The sequence below is a fragment of the Leucopleurus acutus genome, assembly GCF_964270905.1.
Source record: "Leucopleurus acutus genome assembly, chromosome: 18".
Lineage (NCBI taxonomy): Eukaryota > Metazoa > Chordata > Mammalia > Artiodactyla > Delphinidae > Leucopleurus > Leucopleurus acutus.
The window spans coordinates 64,928,929-64,946,765 of NC_139160.1; the positions used below are offsets into that span (position 1 = coordinate 64,928,929).

Below are 17,837 nucleotides of genomic sequence, written 5' to 3' on the forward strand. Positions count from 1 at the left end.
GCATGTTCTCTGTTAACCAGCCTTCAGAAGCACCCTATCACTTACAATTTTCTAAATTATGGGTCTCTGAAATTGACTGTGCTGACAGCTAAAAAGCTCTAAAAATATACTAAACCCCACTGAATTGTACTCTTTAAATGGGTGAACTGCATATCAAGTATATTTCAGTAAGTTATTATATTAAAAAAAAGTTGATGAGAGATGTGATAAAATTATAGATTCCACAGAAAAGTGACATATTCCCATGACCCACTAAACATTACAAATAATAAGAAAGAAAATTACAAACTGAAAAGGAATTTTGGTTCATTCTCAAAATTTGGTTCAGTCTCAAAATATCTGCTTATAGGATGTCGGTGTGGGAGCTATTCTAAGTTCGCAATGAAACATGCAATGGTCTGTTAAGATCAAAATTTTAAAGAGAAGAAAACTAAGATTTAGTTCTGATTTCTCCTGACTTACTAATCAGGATTTCTAATCAATGCTAAGGATTCTCTGAAATGTGATTTAATACCTGAGATGAATCTATAACTCGTGTACACTTTAAAAATGATTAGATGAGATCAAATAACTGTACTTTATATAATTTTAAATCTCACAAACATAAAAATATGGTTTGCTTGATGAATAACCTTTTAATTAAATTTGTATTTCCACAAAAATAATGTATATTAGTCACATCATTAGTAATTATTAGTGCCTATGAAATAATTTATATCATGTTATATAAAAGCCTATTTAACAAAACAGAGATAAGTTACCAATATGCTATGTTAATGTGGACTGAAATACTATACCTTGTAGTTCCCAGACTTTCAAAGGCATCATTTCGTTATTACTCTCAATCAGGTATTTTTGGAATGTTGTCAGATTATCTCTAAGATCTGAATATCTTTCTCTGTATTAGAATATTAAGTAATGTTAATTATCATCATCTACTACAAATTACTACTATACAAGCAGTATATTTTTGAAATTAACTTTTCAAAATATTTAGACACAAACTAACTGTTCATCAAGATAATAATAAATAGTGAGGCAGCTATATCCACAGAACTTAAAAAAAAAATGAGGGAGATATGCATGTCTACTTTTTTCAATGTATAAAACAAAACAAGAGAAAACAAAATCTGGAAGAATGTACTCTCATTTGTTAACATTACCTGTAAGGGATCCAAGTGTGAGGGCAGAATTATTAGTTTTTATGTTATATACTTTTTATTTAACATTTTATAAATTACAAGTTTTGCTTTTATAATTAGAAATGAAAACTATTTTATAAGGAAAGACATTAATGCTTCCTATACAATTTTAGAGTTTACTCTACTTCGGAAAAGTTCCATCTTTGAAACTTATAAAAAACTTAAATAAGATAATTCTGCCTAATTAAACATATCTAGCATTTTTTAGAGAGTGCCAAATAATGCAGCATATTTTACTATACATATAATAAAAACTATAATCTTTATTCTTCCATCTCTCGTGAAACCAAAACACAGTACCATTTCATATTATTAGAATTGTTATAAAAAAAACTTTATGTAGCTATCAGCACAATTTATAAACAAATACATATTTTCAACAGTAAAGAGAAATAAATATTTTAAAATGTGAGATGAAAAATAAATATACAGAAATAGATTAATCTTATAGTTAACAATAATAAATGTACTACAATTTCATATCTTGCAATTTTATTACAATGTGGGGCCACATTTTGAAAATGAATCAAGTCTGCTCTTACAGTGAGAAAGCAAAGGAACTTCTCTGAAAAGAAGTTCGCTATGAATTAAATTAACCACTCCTTTCTCAATACTTTAAGTTACAGAGTAATACTAAGTTTATAAGAGCTGTTATATTGTTTTTCATGTTTAATCATAAGCTTAACAATAATTTTCACGGCTAAAATTATTTATGTAATTCAGGCAAAAACACATTATTCCTACAATACCTCAAAGCAGAAGGTTCTTGCCTAAATCAATTAACTGTGTAAAAACTAACTCTGAGTATTTCCTCTCTAAAAAAACTAATATCCCAGGGTTCCAAAGCCTTTCTGAAAGACATGCAATTTATTCCCATAAATAGTTACTTTAAAAAAAAAAACAGGGCTTCCCTGGTGGTGCAGTGGTTGAGAGTCCGCCTGCTGATGCAGGGGACACGGGTTCGTGCCCCGGTCCGGGAAGATCCCACATGCCGCGGAGCAGCTGGGCCCGTGAGCCATGGCCGCTGAGCCTGCGTGTCCAGAGCCTGTGCTCCGCAATGGGAGAGGCCACAACAGTGAGAGGCCCGCATACCTGCCCCCCCGCAAAAAAAAAAACAGAACTATGGATTCTAAGATGCAAGACACAGCTGGAAATGGAATAAAAACGTTACCTACTAAATAAAAATCTTACTTAAATCCATTTTACAAGATGCATTAATTTTTTAAGGCCACTAGTATACAACTTGTCCAGTAAACCCTAGAAATATAACTCAGTCATCTGTATGAAGGAGCATAGTGTCCAAAAATGTTCCCCTCACTCTGTACAGTTATCTACTCCCCAGGAGAACGGACCTAAGTGTCCTTTATAAATATTTGTAATACTAAATAAGAACTAAAGATACTAATAAAAATGGTTCTTTATTTTTAATTAATGTTGTCTTTATAATAGAATCATAAACTTTCCCTTCTTGTAAATAAGAGAAACGACACATAAAAAGACAACAATCCCCACCCATGAACATTCAGAGAGCACTCACCATCCTATTCCTTGTCCTCAATCAGTGATGCAGGAAAAAAGAAGGGGGACAGAACTTCAGTTTTTTGAAAGGTTACTTATATGTGTATATGAAATTAAGACCAGAAGTTAAAAGGTATTTAATATGGCAATACATGGCACAGAAATTTAGGGAAATAAATATTTTCTCTTCGAGACATGAAATTTTTTTCATGCTAAAAATCCAATATTAACTATGATTTTTGTAACCCATTAGATCTGTAAAAGAGTCCATAAATTTTTGTTTTAGTTTTTAGCCAGAGATAACTGTGATCACTTTCAATTCCAATATCTCTAACCATACTCATTATCCTGTGGAATTAGCGATTATTTTTCAATTTTGTGCTTTTCTGCATTAACCATGTGTTACTTTTGTAATAAAAACAATAGTATGTATATTTTTAAAATGTGAAACATATGCCAACCCAGAATATGGAATCAAATCCTTTAAAAACAAACTTAAGAGTATAGTAATACTTTCATTTCAATTCAGACTTACTTTAATTTCCCAAAGAGAAACCCCTGAACTTCATTTGTTTCGGTAATATCTTCTACAGTAGTATTAGTCACAGCTATATCTTGGAAACAAAAGCAAAATGAAAATATTTCAGACTGGAAAATATGTAATAAAAAATTAGAAGAACTCAAAATAAAATCAAATTCCATTTGTTTTACCTTGTTTTTCTTTCATGATCAGCTTAATGAGACATGAGTGTGCTCTCTCTTTTTAAACAAGCTTGATGATTAAATATTTAAAACCCATCATAAATGCTCTATAGATCATTTCATAGTCAAGTTCTATTTTATACCAGAATGATAAACCAAGGAGTGTGCAACGAACCCTGGGCTTAGCTCTTAAGCCAGCAAGGAATCCAAACCCTAACAGATACAGGAGTTCTCACATTCTTTCTGACACCTTTAGACATAATCAAGAAATCTTTAGAAAGATACCAAAACTCATGGCCTCAAAGAACAAGGATATATTTTATGTTCATTTCTCTTCCCCTCTCCTTTACTTACCAATAATTATAGCGTACAGTGTGGTAAGTGGTATGCGTGAGGGTACCCTGGGATTCTAAGAATCTGTGACCGTAAGCAGTGTGGGCTACACTCCAGCAGAGCTCAGCAAGTACACTTCTCCCTTCTTACTCGTCTGAGAGTCTGGACCTCTAGGACTGCAACTAAAAACACCGGGTGCTTTGATCCAGTCTTCCTTTCCCTCCCTTTCATTCATTCATCAGGCAAATATTTATCGACTGCCTTCTATGACGCCCGATGCCTGCCAGACAGACACCAGGAAGAGAGACGCAAAAGACACCAACCTCAGTTGGTGGAAGAGGAGACAAATAGACAATTTTAACAGACTGTTTAAAACTTTTCCAAAAGAAAGCACAAAATATGTGGAATATAGAAAAGGGAAAACCTTCCTCTGACAGAGCAGGAAGATGGGCAGCCATCTCAGAGGTACTGACTGATACACATGATCCTTAAAAGATGAATAGGCCTTAGATGAATAAGAGAGGTGGGAGAAAGGAGGAAGGCTTCAGGCAGCAGGAATAGCATATGCTAAGGGATGAGAGTGCTCTACAGAGGTCACGAGGGCTGGGCACGGAGCCACACGTGGAGGCATCCAGGGAACAGAAAATTACTCTGTATAGTAGTTTAGTGTTACAGGACCACAGCGTACAAATGAGAGGGCTGAGGGACAGTGATTAGGCAGAAAGAGGCCAGAATGTGAAAAGCTGTCTCTGTTATGCTATATAGTACTTGAATTTATGAGGAGGTTACAGGGAACCAGTCCGGGATTTTAACTGGTAGAATCATAAAGTCTGATTTTCATCATAAGAAGTGCAGTCAGAAAACACTGTGGAGAACAGATGGATTACTCTATTTGGGGGATGAGGGGACTAGGGGTACTGAAGAGGTCAGTTAGAAGCCTGACACCCATATACAGAGGGAAAAAAAGAAGTGAACTAAAGGAGTGGAAACTAGAATGGAGAGAAAATATATTCCGAATGTACGACAAAATTTAATGTGCAATTTGTAATATAGAAATACATGTGATCACATGACTTAAAAAAAAATTCTATAAGCCCAAGGATGGCTAGAAAATGCCTTATGTTACTACCATGACTGTTAAACAAGATACTACATTACAAAGCATTGTAGAGCTATATACAAGCTATATGGAAATATATAAAATCTGGGCATTATTATTTCTACTATACTTTTTCAGTAACTCTTTAACCAGCAGGATTTTCAATCACAATAATACAGATGTTGATTTGTAGCACATTCAATAGGAGGGCTAGAGCTAAGCTGTGATCAGGGTAGGGCTGCCAGGACCAGATCTTGAATAGAAAAACAAAATTGTAGCAGAAGCAACATCTGAGACCATATAAAAGAATGAATTAGAAACTCTTAACCAAGAATCAGGTACAAATGCATTTCCAATGAGCCAGGTAACAAAAGATTTCCATAAGAATCTGAAAAGTTCTTTAGTGTTTTTAGGTCTCCAGAATCCTTCATCTAGAGCATGCGTTCAGTACACAGAACATAGACACTGGACTGGTAGATCACAAATCTACTCAATCTACTTCATCTAACCATCAACTCACAGCCCTCTCCAGCCCACTTCAAAACAAAAACAAAAGCAGAAACACAAGACCATCATCCTCACTTCATTATATATAAATACTTCAGACCAAGACTTGTAAGGCAGTGCTACCAATGAGTTTTAGGTTTACTGAGATACTGATCCCCTTAGAGCCCCCCCACCCTTGCTCCCAGGGGGTGACTGGGCACATCATGAGCCAGTCTGAGCTCCTGGGTCAGTCACCTCTAGCTGTAAGCAGCCTCATCTATTGCTTCTACATACCCTACATAAATTATCGATTTTTATATGTTGCGGAAAATGGTTGGGAAGCCATTGAGTAAAAGCAAATATGCTACTTCCACTTTCTGAAGTTTTTGAGAGCACAATAATATGAAATGTATTTCTTTTAGTTTAAATTCCAACTAAGGAGGAACATGTCTACCCTGTCTCCAGCCTCAAATTAATGTGTGTAAGATTACAGTCATTTTCTTTTTTCAACTGAAGTGTGTAAGCCTCCAAATTTTCATTCTACTCGAATACAGAGAATAAACTTACTTTTGACTTGGGTATCATCCAACGCTTTGTATTCTGTACTCTTAATCGCTAGCTCCACACCATAGCCAGATAAGTACATTTTCTGTGAGGCTGGTTTCTGTTCAAACACGTTTATTTAAAAAAAAAAAAAGAGAGAGAGAGAGAGAAAATATTTAGTCAAACATCTGCTTTTGAATTCAGAATGACTGTGTATTAGGACATTAGGGTAAATTACTAATATTGAAGTAATCACTGTGAAATATTGTTATTTGGGGGATATTTATACTCTCTCTAGACAGTCTATCAAGGAACTAGAATTTGGTTGATTACCACTTCTTTACTTTCTAAAATCCTTGTCATGACTCTGATGTTTTAATTACTTTTTTACAATGAAAAAAAAATCTGATCTTTTTCTGTTATACCATGGTAACTTTGCCATCTTTCCCATGAATTAATTAACAGAGGATTCCATACAATCGAGTTTCAACAAAACTGTACTCTTTTGGGGGAACTACACAAGATTTGCTAAACCAGTAAATGCTATTCATTTGCTAGTTGTCTGCATGTAGGACATCCAGAGGGTCCCCAAAAGCAAATACTAGAAAGTAGAGGCAAAGGAAACAAAAATGCTCAGTGCCTTGAACAACCTATTCAAGTCTTTCTTCATGTTTCTCAATGATTAAAATATACCAAATGCCACAAATTAATACCTATTCTTGCAGTGAGAGGTAACAATTTGCCTAAACCTGAGTTGTCTGAAGTATTTATGATCAGCATTTGGTACCTTTTCTTTCACCTTTCCAAAAGTGCAAATATAAAACGTACTTCTAGAGACTACTCTGTGAAGGAAGAGAAGTCATCACATTTTTTCAAAAAAGTAAGCAACCTGGATGAATATATGTAATATTTTAGAAGATGTCTAAGGTTCTTTCTAGCTTCTAGACTGAAATTCTTATCAGTTGTGCTACAATCATTACCATTTGGCATATTCTTTCATGGGTTAGAAAACGCATCTAATCTAGCACTCAGCAAACTCCTGTGAAGATGTTATGTGTCTTTGCTTAACTAACGTTTGCGTGAGGGCAGTTTTGCAATTCTAAACATGACAGAGGAAGAGGCAGAGGACAAACAGAAAGAAAACCTTAACAGTGTACTACGGTTTTTAGTCTCTTCTTTCCTCCCTAAACTTCTCCCTCAGCCTTCAAAATAAGTATACGACCATAGTGACTATTCCTGGACTGTTCTATTTCTAAATAAGATGATGTAAGAATTAGTTTCAGATATGCAGACAAGTGTTTAACATTGCTGCCCACACTAAAATTTAATTTGCTGACTTCTCAGGCACATGCTATAATGAAAGATAGCATGAGGACACTGGGTTGTTTATAATTATAGTAATCTGACAAAGTTGAAAATCTTTTAAAGAGTTTTCAATTTCATCCAGCTCAATTTAAAAATGTATTTTGACTATCCACTCAAAAGACAATCAGTTGGTGGCTAGGCAAACTGAACCTCTAAGTCCACATATCTTGTTATAGTTCATCAAAGAAATGCAATTTCACATAACCAATTTCCATTATCAGTTCTGGAATGTTACCAGCTCCTCAATAATAAAGATAAATGTTTATTAACTTCATATTTACTTTCTCCTTTTGAAAGGTATTGATATAAAATTTGAATTGTAGTTTAATAATTTTGGATTTGCAAACCAAAAATGCTCATAGGCTAAATCAACTGGTGAAAAAAGTCTTTCTTCATTATCCTATTTCTTCTTTCCCCACAAAAAAGCATCTGTTCAGAAGGTAGCACAGGGACTTCCCTGGTGGCGCAGTGGTTAAGAATCCACCTGCCAATGCAGGGTACACGGATTCGAGCCCTGGTCTGGGAAGATCCCACATGCTGCGGAGCAACAAAGCCCGTGCACCACAACTACCTAGCCTGCACTCTAGAGCCCGCGTGCCACAGCCACTGAAGCCTGCGCGCCTAGAGGCCGCGCTCCGCAACAAGAGAAGCCACCGCAATGAGAAGCCCACGCACCAGCAATGAAAACCCAACGCAACTAAAAAAATAATAATAATAAATTAATTAATTTTAAAAAAAGTAGCACAAATAAGTCTATTTTTATTAGGATTACATGCTGACTAGATTTACAGTCTAACTATTTTGGATGTACAATATGTCATTAATTAAGTAGAAGGCCATAATTTGATGCTACAAAGTACCCAGATAGCTGGTGAATATGCTTTCACAGAAGTATATTTAATGGTCACATTCTCCAAATAATAGCTTGGGACACTGATTCCCAATAGACGACTATACCATCCAGGGGCGGGGTGCATATTAAAACCACTTGGGGGACTTTTTTTAAAAAGATAAACATATACTTTGATCTCCCATTCCTTTTCTGATAATTGACATATAACATAGTATCAGTTTAAGGTGTGCAACATAATGATTTGATATCAATTCAAATCAAACCCTTGAACAGCATGGGTTTGAACTGCGTAAACTGCACTGGTCCACTTACACATGGATTTTTCTCAATAGTAAACACTACACTATTGCATAACCCATGGCTGGTTGAATCTGCATATACTGAACCGTGGATACAGAGGAACGGCGTATATACGGAGGACCAGCTAGAAGCTATACAAAGATTTGTGAATGTGCAGAGTGTTGGAGCTCTTAACTTCCAAGTCGTTCAGGGTCAATTGTATTATGAAACGATTACCACAGTAAATTTAGTTCATGTCCATACCTCGCATAGCTACGGTTTTCTTTTTCTTGTAATGAGAACTTTAAGATCTACTCTCTTAGCAACTTTCAAATATTCAATAGAGTACTGATAAGTATAGTCATCATGCTGTACATTACATCCCCAGAACTTGTTTATCTTATATCTGGAAATTTGTACCTTTTGACCACCTTCACCCATCAACCCTCCCCACCCCTCAATTTCAGCAACCACTGATCAGTTCTCTGTTTCTATGCATTTGGTTTTTTTCACATTCCATATATGAAATCATATGATATTTGCCTTTTTCTGTCTGACTTAGCATAATGCCCTCAAAGTCCTTCCATGTTATTACAAATGGCAGGATTTCCTTCTTTTTTAAGGCCAAGTAATATTTCATTGGGCATGTGTGTATATATACACACACACACGACATTTATCTATTCATCCATCACTGGACACATAGGTTACTCCTATATAAGTAATGCTGCAACAAGTATGGGGGTGCAGATAGCTTTTCAAGATGGCGATTCCATTTCCTCCAGATATATACCCATCAGTGGAATTGCTGTATCATATGCTAGTTCTATTTTTAACTTTTTGAGGAACCGCTATACTGTTTTCCAGAGAGGCTGTACCATTTTACATTCCCACCAACAGTGCATTAGGGTTTCCCTTTCTCCACATCCTTACCAATGCTTGTTAACTCTTGTCTTTTTGACATATAGCTATTCTAACAGGTGTGAGGTGGCATCTCACTGTGGTTTTGATTTGCATTTCCCTGACAATTAGTGATGCTGAGCACCTTTTCATATACCTGGTGGTTATTTGCATGTCTTCTTTAGAAAAATGTTTATTCAGGTTCTTCGCCCATTTTTTAGTTGAACTGTTTCTTTTCATTTGCTCTTCAGTTGTATGAGTTCCTCTTGTATTTTGGATATTAACCCCTTATCATATATATGATTTGCAAATATTTCCTCCAATTCGGTAAGTTGCCTTTTCATTTTGTTGATGGTTTCCTTAGTTATGCAGAGGCTTTTATAGTTGGATGTAGTCCCACTTGTTTATTTTTGCTTCTATTGCCTCTGCTTTTAGGGTCAAATCCAAAAACTCACTGCCAAGACCAACGTCAAGAAGCTTTTCCTTTATGTTTTCTCTAGGTGTTTTATGGCTTCAGATTTTATGATTAAGTTATGAGCCCATTTTGACTTAATCTTTTTGAGTGCTATATGATAGGGGTCCAGTTTCATTTTTTTATGTGGCTGTCAGTTTTCCCAACACCGTTTATTGAAGAGACTATCTATTCCCCATTGAGTATTCTTGGCTCCCTTGTTAAATATTAGTTGATCATATATGCATAGGTTTATTTCTCAGCTCTCTGTTCTGTTCCATTGCTCTATGTATCTGTTTTATGCCAATACCATACAGTCTTAATCACTACAGCTTTCTAATATAGTTTGAAATCAGGACGTGTGATGCCTCCAGCTTCGTTCCTCTTTTTCAATATTGCTTTAAATTGTAAAGCTACTACAATTAAAATAATGCTATATTTGTATAGAATTAGATATATTATTGGAACAGAATAGAGTCTAAAAACATATATGCCTATGAAAACTTGGCATATGATGGATTAGTATAAAGAGTTAACTGTCCAATGAATTATGTGGAGACCAATGAATTTCCATATGGAACTAAAATTATGTCTCTACCTTACAGCAAATTCAAATATATCCAGATGAATTAAAAAGCAAAACACAAAGAACAGCACTTTAATTCTCACAAGAAAATATAAGAAAATGTCTTTATGGCATCATGAAGGAAACCATTAAGGAAAAGTTGGATAAATTTGAGTACAACTGCAATTAATACTTGCACTAAATGAAATATGACATATATATTTTTTATTACCAGGAGACCAGAAATACACAGAAGATGTTTGTAGAGTATAGAAGACCAGTATTCAGAATATGTTTTTAAAAATCTGTAAATGGGGGAGGAAAGCCCCAAAGAATCCAATATAAAAACAGGCAAAAGATATGGATAGGCAATTAAGTATATCTGTAATGCTTTTATTACTTTAAACATTAAATTCATCATGAATATTTTGGGAAATGCAAATTAAAACACTCTCTCCATGTTCAGAATATAGAAGTAAAAAACAAAGTCATTCCTCTAATGGCCATTATATTTTAATGTGTGATGGTGAGAGTTTGGTTGTGTCTGTGTTTGTGTGTGTGTGTGTGTGTGTGTGTGTGTGTGTGTGTGTGTGTGTGGAGGTGTTAAAGAAATAAAATTAGAGACAGCACAGTAATAAGTGCTACGAAGTCATTAAAACAGAATAATGTGATAGAGTGTGACTGCAACGAGAGCTCTGGAGACGGGGATAACACAACACATTTGATCTGAAACTTGCATAAGAAAGTAATCAGCCTTTCAAACAAATAGGTTTGAGAGCATTCGCATACCAAGCTTAGCACTCTGAACTAACATATACTATCAAAATACCAAGTAAATTAGACTTCCTCATCATAATACATTTTCATTCAAAATAACTACATCTATGAATCCTAGCAGATATTACCCATGCTATTGTTGTACGGTTTTGTTTTTTATCCAAGTTTTAAATCTGTTCCAAATATATTATAAAGGAAAGAAATATAAACATGATACTTCCAGAAAAGACACAGAATCTCAATATATTTTTCCACATAAAATTCACATGTGATAGTTGTGTTAATCAAAAACAATCTTTAAATAACTATTCTAGGGGAAATTATCATGTAAAATCTAGTAAAGAAATTATTATAAAATGTATTTTTTATAGCCAAAATAATCTTGGACAAAACAAACACGTACCTGAACATAATGCCGAAGAACATAAAGAATTTCCCCATTTTGAGCTTTTTCAGACAACACCGTGTGAAATTTACGAAATGCTCTGGTACCCATTTCTGCATAGAGGATAATCACTGGTAAGTTCTCTTTGTTTGCAGGAAATTTGTGGTCTCCTTTATACAGATAAGGTCTGGGCCTAAAATGAAAACAAAACACAAACAAGAACTGAAAGCAGAGCATATGAGAAACATACCGTGAAACTTTATAATTTTTACTTATCAAACTTATAGGAATGTATGTATATGCATTTGTGTGTGTGTCTGTGTGTATATATATATATATATATATATACACACATAGACACATACATAAAATCACAGAAAAAGAATTTAGTTTTCCTGTGGTGACTCTGAACAGAACTTCTTAATGACAGAAAAGACAAAAAATAAATTTGGTTAGCCCAACACTGAATATTAAAAATATTTTATTTTCAATCAATGTTTGCTATCTTTAAAAATAAAATATAGGGCTTCCCTGGTGGCGCAGTGGTTGAGAGTCCGCCTGCCGATGTAGGGGACACAGGTTCACACCCCAGTCTGGGAAGATCCCACGTGCCGCGGAGCGGCTGGGCCCGTGAGCCATGGCTGCTGAGCCTGCATGTCCGGAGCCTGTGCTCCGCAACGGGAGAGGCCACAACAGTGAGGGGCCCGCGTACCGCAAAAAAATAAAAAATAAAAAATAAAATAAAATAAAATATAAATGGCAACATATTTTTTGATGAAATAAAATTTATATTTTCTTCAATTAGAGGAATATAACCTTTCATTATAGCTCACATTCCCTGAAAATGGGCTCCAAATCTTTAAAAAACAAAGGTACTATGTCATGCAAAGATTATCAGTTCTTAATATGAATAACAACTCGTTAAATCCCGAGGGATAATCAAACAGAGCAGTCCTATGGTCTGGCCCTACCATCATAAACAGACTTTGACATCTTATTTTCCAGGCACTATGCAAGATTCTTTATACATATTAGTAAATTCTATCTTCACAATGAAATGAATATTAGTATTAAAGATAAATGTTTTCAAATGTTGGTAATTGGAAAGGCTGCTAATGCTATTAGATAAATCTTGAGGTTGAATATAAAAGAAAAAAATTAGAAGAAATGAAATAGATTTTCCAGAGACAAAGGTAAAGGTTAATATAACGTTTGTTCATGAGTCTGTAATGGTGAGTGCCTTCTTTTTTCTTTTTTTTTTTTTTTGCAGAGCACAGGCTCCAGACGCGCAGGCCCAGCGGTCATGGCTCACAGGTCCAGCCGCTCCGCGACACGCAGGATCCTCCCGCACCAGGGCACGAACCCATGTCCCCTGCATCGGCAGGCGGACTCTCAACCACTGCACCACAAGGGAAGCCCTGGTGAGTGCCTTCTTATACCCTAAAACACATACCTTTCAAAGTCTGCTTTTTTAATTAATTCAGGAATCACATGGATATATCATAGGTAATAAAAAATTATACTACATGTATGGAGAATTACTCCGTAAGAGGGAAAACAGCTTTTAAAAATCGACTAGATTACATTTAAAAATAGGAAATTACATTTCTTGAATTGACTAAGATTATAAAGGGAAGTCATACACATTAGCATTAGTGAAAACGTTAGAAATGGAGTATGAAACATAACCAGCTTTCCGAAGAAAAATTTTGAAATATGTACCAATTTTAAATGCATACACTTATTTACCTTGTGATTCTAGTTCTAGAAATTTATCTAAGATAATATCAAGATAACAGTATAATGATACATGTACATAAAAATATATGTACATGGACATTCAACTACATATTGTTTATAATAGAGGAAAAATGTAAAATACCTTGTATCTATCACAGGGGGTGGGATAATTAAATGTACTTGTTCATTTAATCACAGTATTATTCATTTGATAAATATCTGAGCATCTACTATGTGTCAGGTGGAAATACGACACTATATAAATGGGTCCTGCTCCACAATGACAAAGCATAGACCTATATTTATATTTATTTATATGCAAGAAATGTAGGGATGTATAATTCAGTGGGGGAAGGTTCTAAGACATCCTTTATAGTACAATCCCATGTAGGTTTTTAAAAAAAGAATATATCTGCATGTGAATATATGTACTTAAAAAGAAAAAAATGTACCAAACTTAACAGAATTATGGGTCATTTTCCCTTTCTACTTTGTATTTTTTCTGAATTATTTGAATTTTTTAAATAATGACCACATATAATATTTTTAACTTTTAAAATGCAGCTTTTGTAAATCAACTATACTCCAATACAATTTTTTTAAAAAGTAAAAATTTTAAAAAAATGCAGCTTTCCACTTTGGACAAAAAAAGGAGGGTAACACAGTTTGAAGTGGCATTTGGAGAGCAGACCTTAATGCTACATTTCCCAGAATCTCCAATGATATTTTCAAAGACACAGAAAAAAATGAAAACTCTTAATGAAGCTGAAAACTAATAATAACGTTATACTATAATTTGGGAGTAAAACCCAGTAATTATAAAATCTATGCCGTTTAACTTAGAATCATAACTGATGTCTTCCTACTTAAAACATAATACACCTTACCACTTGAAATACAACAATGTACTAGACAAAAAGAAAGATAGTGTAATTCTTTTTCTCTCTACTTCCTGTTCCATGGTTCAAAGATCCATGGTCTGAATCTGCCCCAAACTTGACAGATATTACACTAAAATGTCATTTATTTATTTGGGAGAAAGTGACAGCAATCGTCACTGTCCTAAATGAGTATAAATTTCTCTCCTCCCCTGCCCCCAACAAGGAAATAAAAGGAGTTTTTTAGGAAATTGGGACAAGAATACCATATAGTAAAGAAAGATAACTTTGATGCCCTAAATGTGTTATGATTAAAAGAAACAAAACCCACATTCCTAACTCAACCAAAGGCAAAATAAGAAACAATATGAATGCAAATGGTAATACATTAGAACAAAAAAAAGTATAATAAGTGTATCAGTTATTTCTTTAAAAAATATAAATCTAATCTGGAAAAACTGAAAGCAAATGACAACTGAAGAAAACTTAGGAATGAGAAACATCTACAGAGAGGGAAAAAATTAAAATGTTCCTATTACTCTGTGTGTGTGTGTGTGTGTGTGTGTGTGTGTGTGTGTGTAAATACATTATTTGCTTAAATGAGAAAAAACAACCACCATGGACCAATGTTGATAGTGTGACATAAACCAAGGATTATGTGCATAAGGTTCACAAAAAAGAAAAAAAAAGACTAACACTACATACATACATATACACATACACGCATATACCACATATATAACAACTGTGTGTGCGTGTACATATAAAAGACACTATATATATCTATGTATACCCATTTAGTTTCTGTCAGGTTAGGGAATTGATTTTACCCCGCTTACAAGCTAATAAGTTTGCCTTTTGTTGTTTCATGGATCCTGGCAGAAGACAAACTCTTAGGTCAAAAACAAAGAACGTTACTACTCCTGGCACATAAGCAGCATGAGCATTATTTAGCATGTTTGCATCAGTTCCCTGTGGCCCCCGCATTCCGTTAGGGTGGAAATGGACCCACAAGAATGCTACACAAGAATGCTTAGCTGTACGCACCACAGCTAAGAAGCACTGAGTGCGGGGAGCCCCTCATCCTATAAGAAGCAGTAAACAACCTGCTGCTTGTCCCAGAGGCAGACATTAACTCATCCCTCAAAGTCACCTGCCGCACACAACCCTGAGAAATGGCCTGGGCACAGACCATTCAAGTCCTCACAGTCTTACCATAGCCAGAAAGACACTCGGGGCTATGGCAGAATCCGCCCCCCCCCCAATAATAAGAAAGCAACCGCTACCCCCAATGAAAACATTCTGTGCCTGCTTTCTAGAAATACAAACATTTAATCCCAAAATGGCACGTGTCACTCCAGTTCCAAAATTGTTAAACTTGCACCTAGTAGCTGCAGCGTCAACCAGGCTGCTCAGGAGATGGAAGTGTATGTATACATTTGTATCATTAAGATTAAAAGAAGGCATTTTCCAAATCTGATTTTATGAGATATAGCCCCTCTATAATGGAAAAAATAATCACTTATTAAAATGTCAGTGCTCAAGTGAGGAGTGGGCTGAAGGCTGTTAGTAGAATTTCAATCTTATGGGCGTGAAATGTGGCTTTTCATTACATTTAATGTTAAGGAAAGTGGAACCAATTATGTTCCCATGGCACATGAAAGCTCATACCATCTAAACACATCAACTTTTACTTTGGTTTACCAGTGGTTAACTTTAAGACAAAGGGGACAAGAGGCCACCTCCTGAGCAGAATATATTACTTCCTCTTTGTGGGTGAATTTCTATTGAGTAACACACATCTGTAAGCAGGGTACAATGAAACCCACACTAATCCAATTGGGAAAAATCATGTAGCTTCAAAAGGAATCCACCTGGCAATAGAATCAGGCTTATTTGCAAGACATAAATATGTATATATGTGGGGATACAGGAAATATGTTATAATATTTTCTTCTCAAAACTATTATTTTTATTGCTATAATGAATTTTATGTCAGGGGCCTTAGTTTGTGTTTTGTTTTGTTTTTTTCCAAATCACTATGCTATGATATAGGTAAAAGTCTCTTTACACAATAAAAATCAATATGTTGCCGATGAAAAAAAAAAAAAAAAAAAAAAAAGAAGGCTGTCCAGCCCACATGTTTACACATGAATTTGGGGGAGGGAGGAATCTACGCTTCGGAGCTGCCACTGATGGGAGTCAGGCACGAGTCAGACCCAGGACTGGCCATGTTCACACAGCATGTGGAGGAATGACAAGCCCCACAGCAGGTCAGATTGTCAGCCACAGCTGCTGGCGACTCAGGCAGACTGTATGACTATTTTGACAGGCTGCTGTGCTGGATCCAGGATCAAAGAAAACAATGTTTCCCCTTCCCACACCTTCAGAGCCTAAGGTCAGGTGCTGGACATGCAGTTCTACCTCAGTAGCCATGAAATCAATGTGTCCCATCCTAATACCTACAATTTTACCTATTTTCCAGTCATCCTCTATTTATACCCACACCTTTCATCTGGAAGAATCAGGTTCAAGTGAGACAAGAGCATTTTTAAGAAACTTACAAAGACCCATTATAGGCCCCCAGCTAGGCCCCTGTGGTCACCGTAGAAAGACTTGGTAAGCAGTGGACTCAGCCAACTGGTTATCTTCATGAGGTAGGACCACATCTTTCCAACAACACCATCCAGGGGGATGGACCAAAATTAAAGCTTGAATTCTTCAAGCCCCTTCTGGCTGGGCTACCACATAGAGGCCATACCAACCAGGATGATCTGAGGCTGCTGTTGACCGAAGGAAAGATACATGACACCCAGCAACGGTCACGGTAGAATCCTGAACAAATCCATACAACCTCCTACCTCTTTCATCCTAACCATTTCACAGGAGGTGGCCAAGAGATGGAACCTTTCCGAGCATGGTCACATCCAGAGATCAAACGGCCTTACTAAAGCCTATGGATCAGAGGGTGAGAGAGGTAGAGTCAAAACTTTTCGAATTAATTTCTGAGGAGGCCATTCTAGTATGCTCAGAAACCAGATGCCTGTGGGTGGTAGAGAACGTGGAATGTTCAGTGAATGCTTTTGACTACGGATCTAGTGTTGCTGGCCTCTGTGAAATAAGGTGCATAGCTGTCAGACTATAGATGATCTGGAAAGCCAGAAAAATAACAGTTTAGATCCAAGGGCTACAGTGGTGCGGCCAGAGTTGGCTGATTGGACTTAAGTAGCGAAACCATAACGTAAAGAAGTCTCAACAGGGATGAGGCACCAAAGGTAGCACCAAGAGCAGGGTCGAACATCTCACATAGTCAGTGTGCCAGAAGCAGGTGGTGGCCCAGCGCAATGCGGACGCCTCTACCACAAGACAAAGAAACCATCTCTGGGCAGAGGTCACAGCCCGGTATGCTGTGGTAGATCTTACATCAGAAGCATGTAGTCCTTTATTGTGCTCCTGTCTATAATGGTGCATCTTCCACGCAGTGGTGGAGCCAGGTAGCAACAGCAGCAATTTGGATGCTGCAGTCTTGACATGCAGCTCGACTCCACTCAGACTCATTGGATAATGGGTGTGGACTGTGTGTATCTACAGAAGTAACCCAGACTGTCAGATGGGCAGGTGCAGCTTATTCTCACAGTGTACAGCCCCAAAGACTGGTGCCTCTAATCTGGTGGTCTTCGAGTGTCAGACCTCGAATTCTGCCCACTGAATGGACTGGCCACATCTGCTTTCGGTTTTTCATAGCTGCAGCCTGGATGAAC

The 17,837-nt window shown here is 36.2% G+C and overlaps 1 protein-coding gene across 1 annotated transcript in view; it reads right to left on the bottom strand.

Annotated features, from left to right (window-relative positions):
• The window catches only part of UGGT2 (UDP-glucose glycoprotein glucosyltransferase 2), a 165,240-nt gene that overhangs the window by 131,132 nt on the left and 16,271 nt on the right, over positions 1–17,837 (bottom strand). Inside the window, exons 5-8 of the mRNA XM_082859577.1 lie at positions 11,477–11,651; positions 5,908–6,004; positions 3,256–3,328; positions 798–898 (exon numbers count right to left, since the gene is read on the bottom strand). Coding sequence (XP_082715703.1) covers positions 798–898; positions 3,256–3,328; positions 5,908–6,004; positions 11,477–11,651 — 446 coding nt within the window. The remainder of the gene's footprint in view (positions 1–797; positions 899–3,255; positions 3,329–5,907; positions 6,005–11,476; positions 11,652–17,837) is intronic.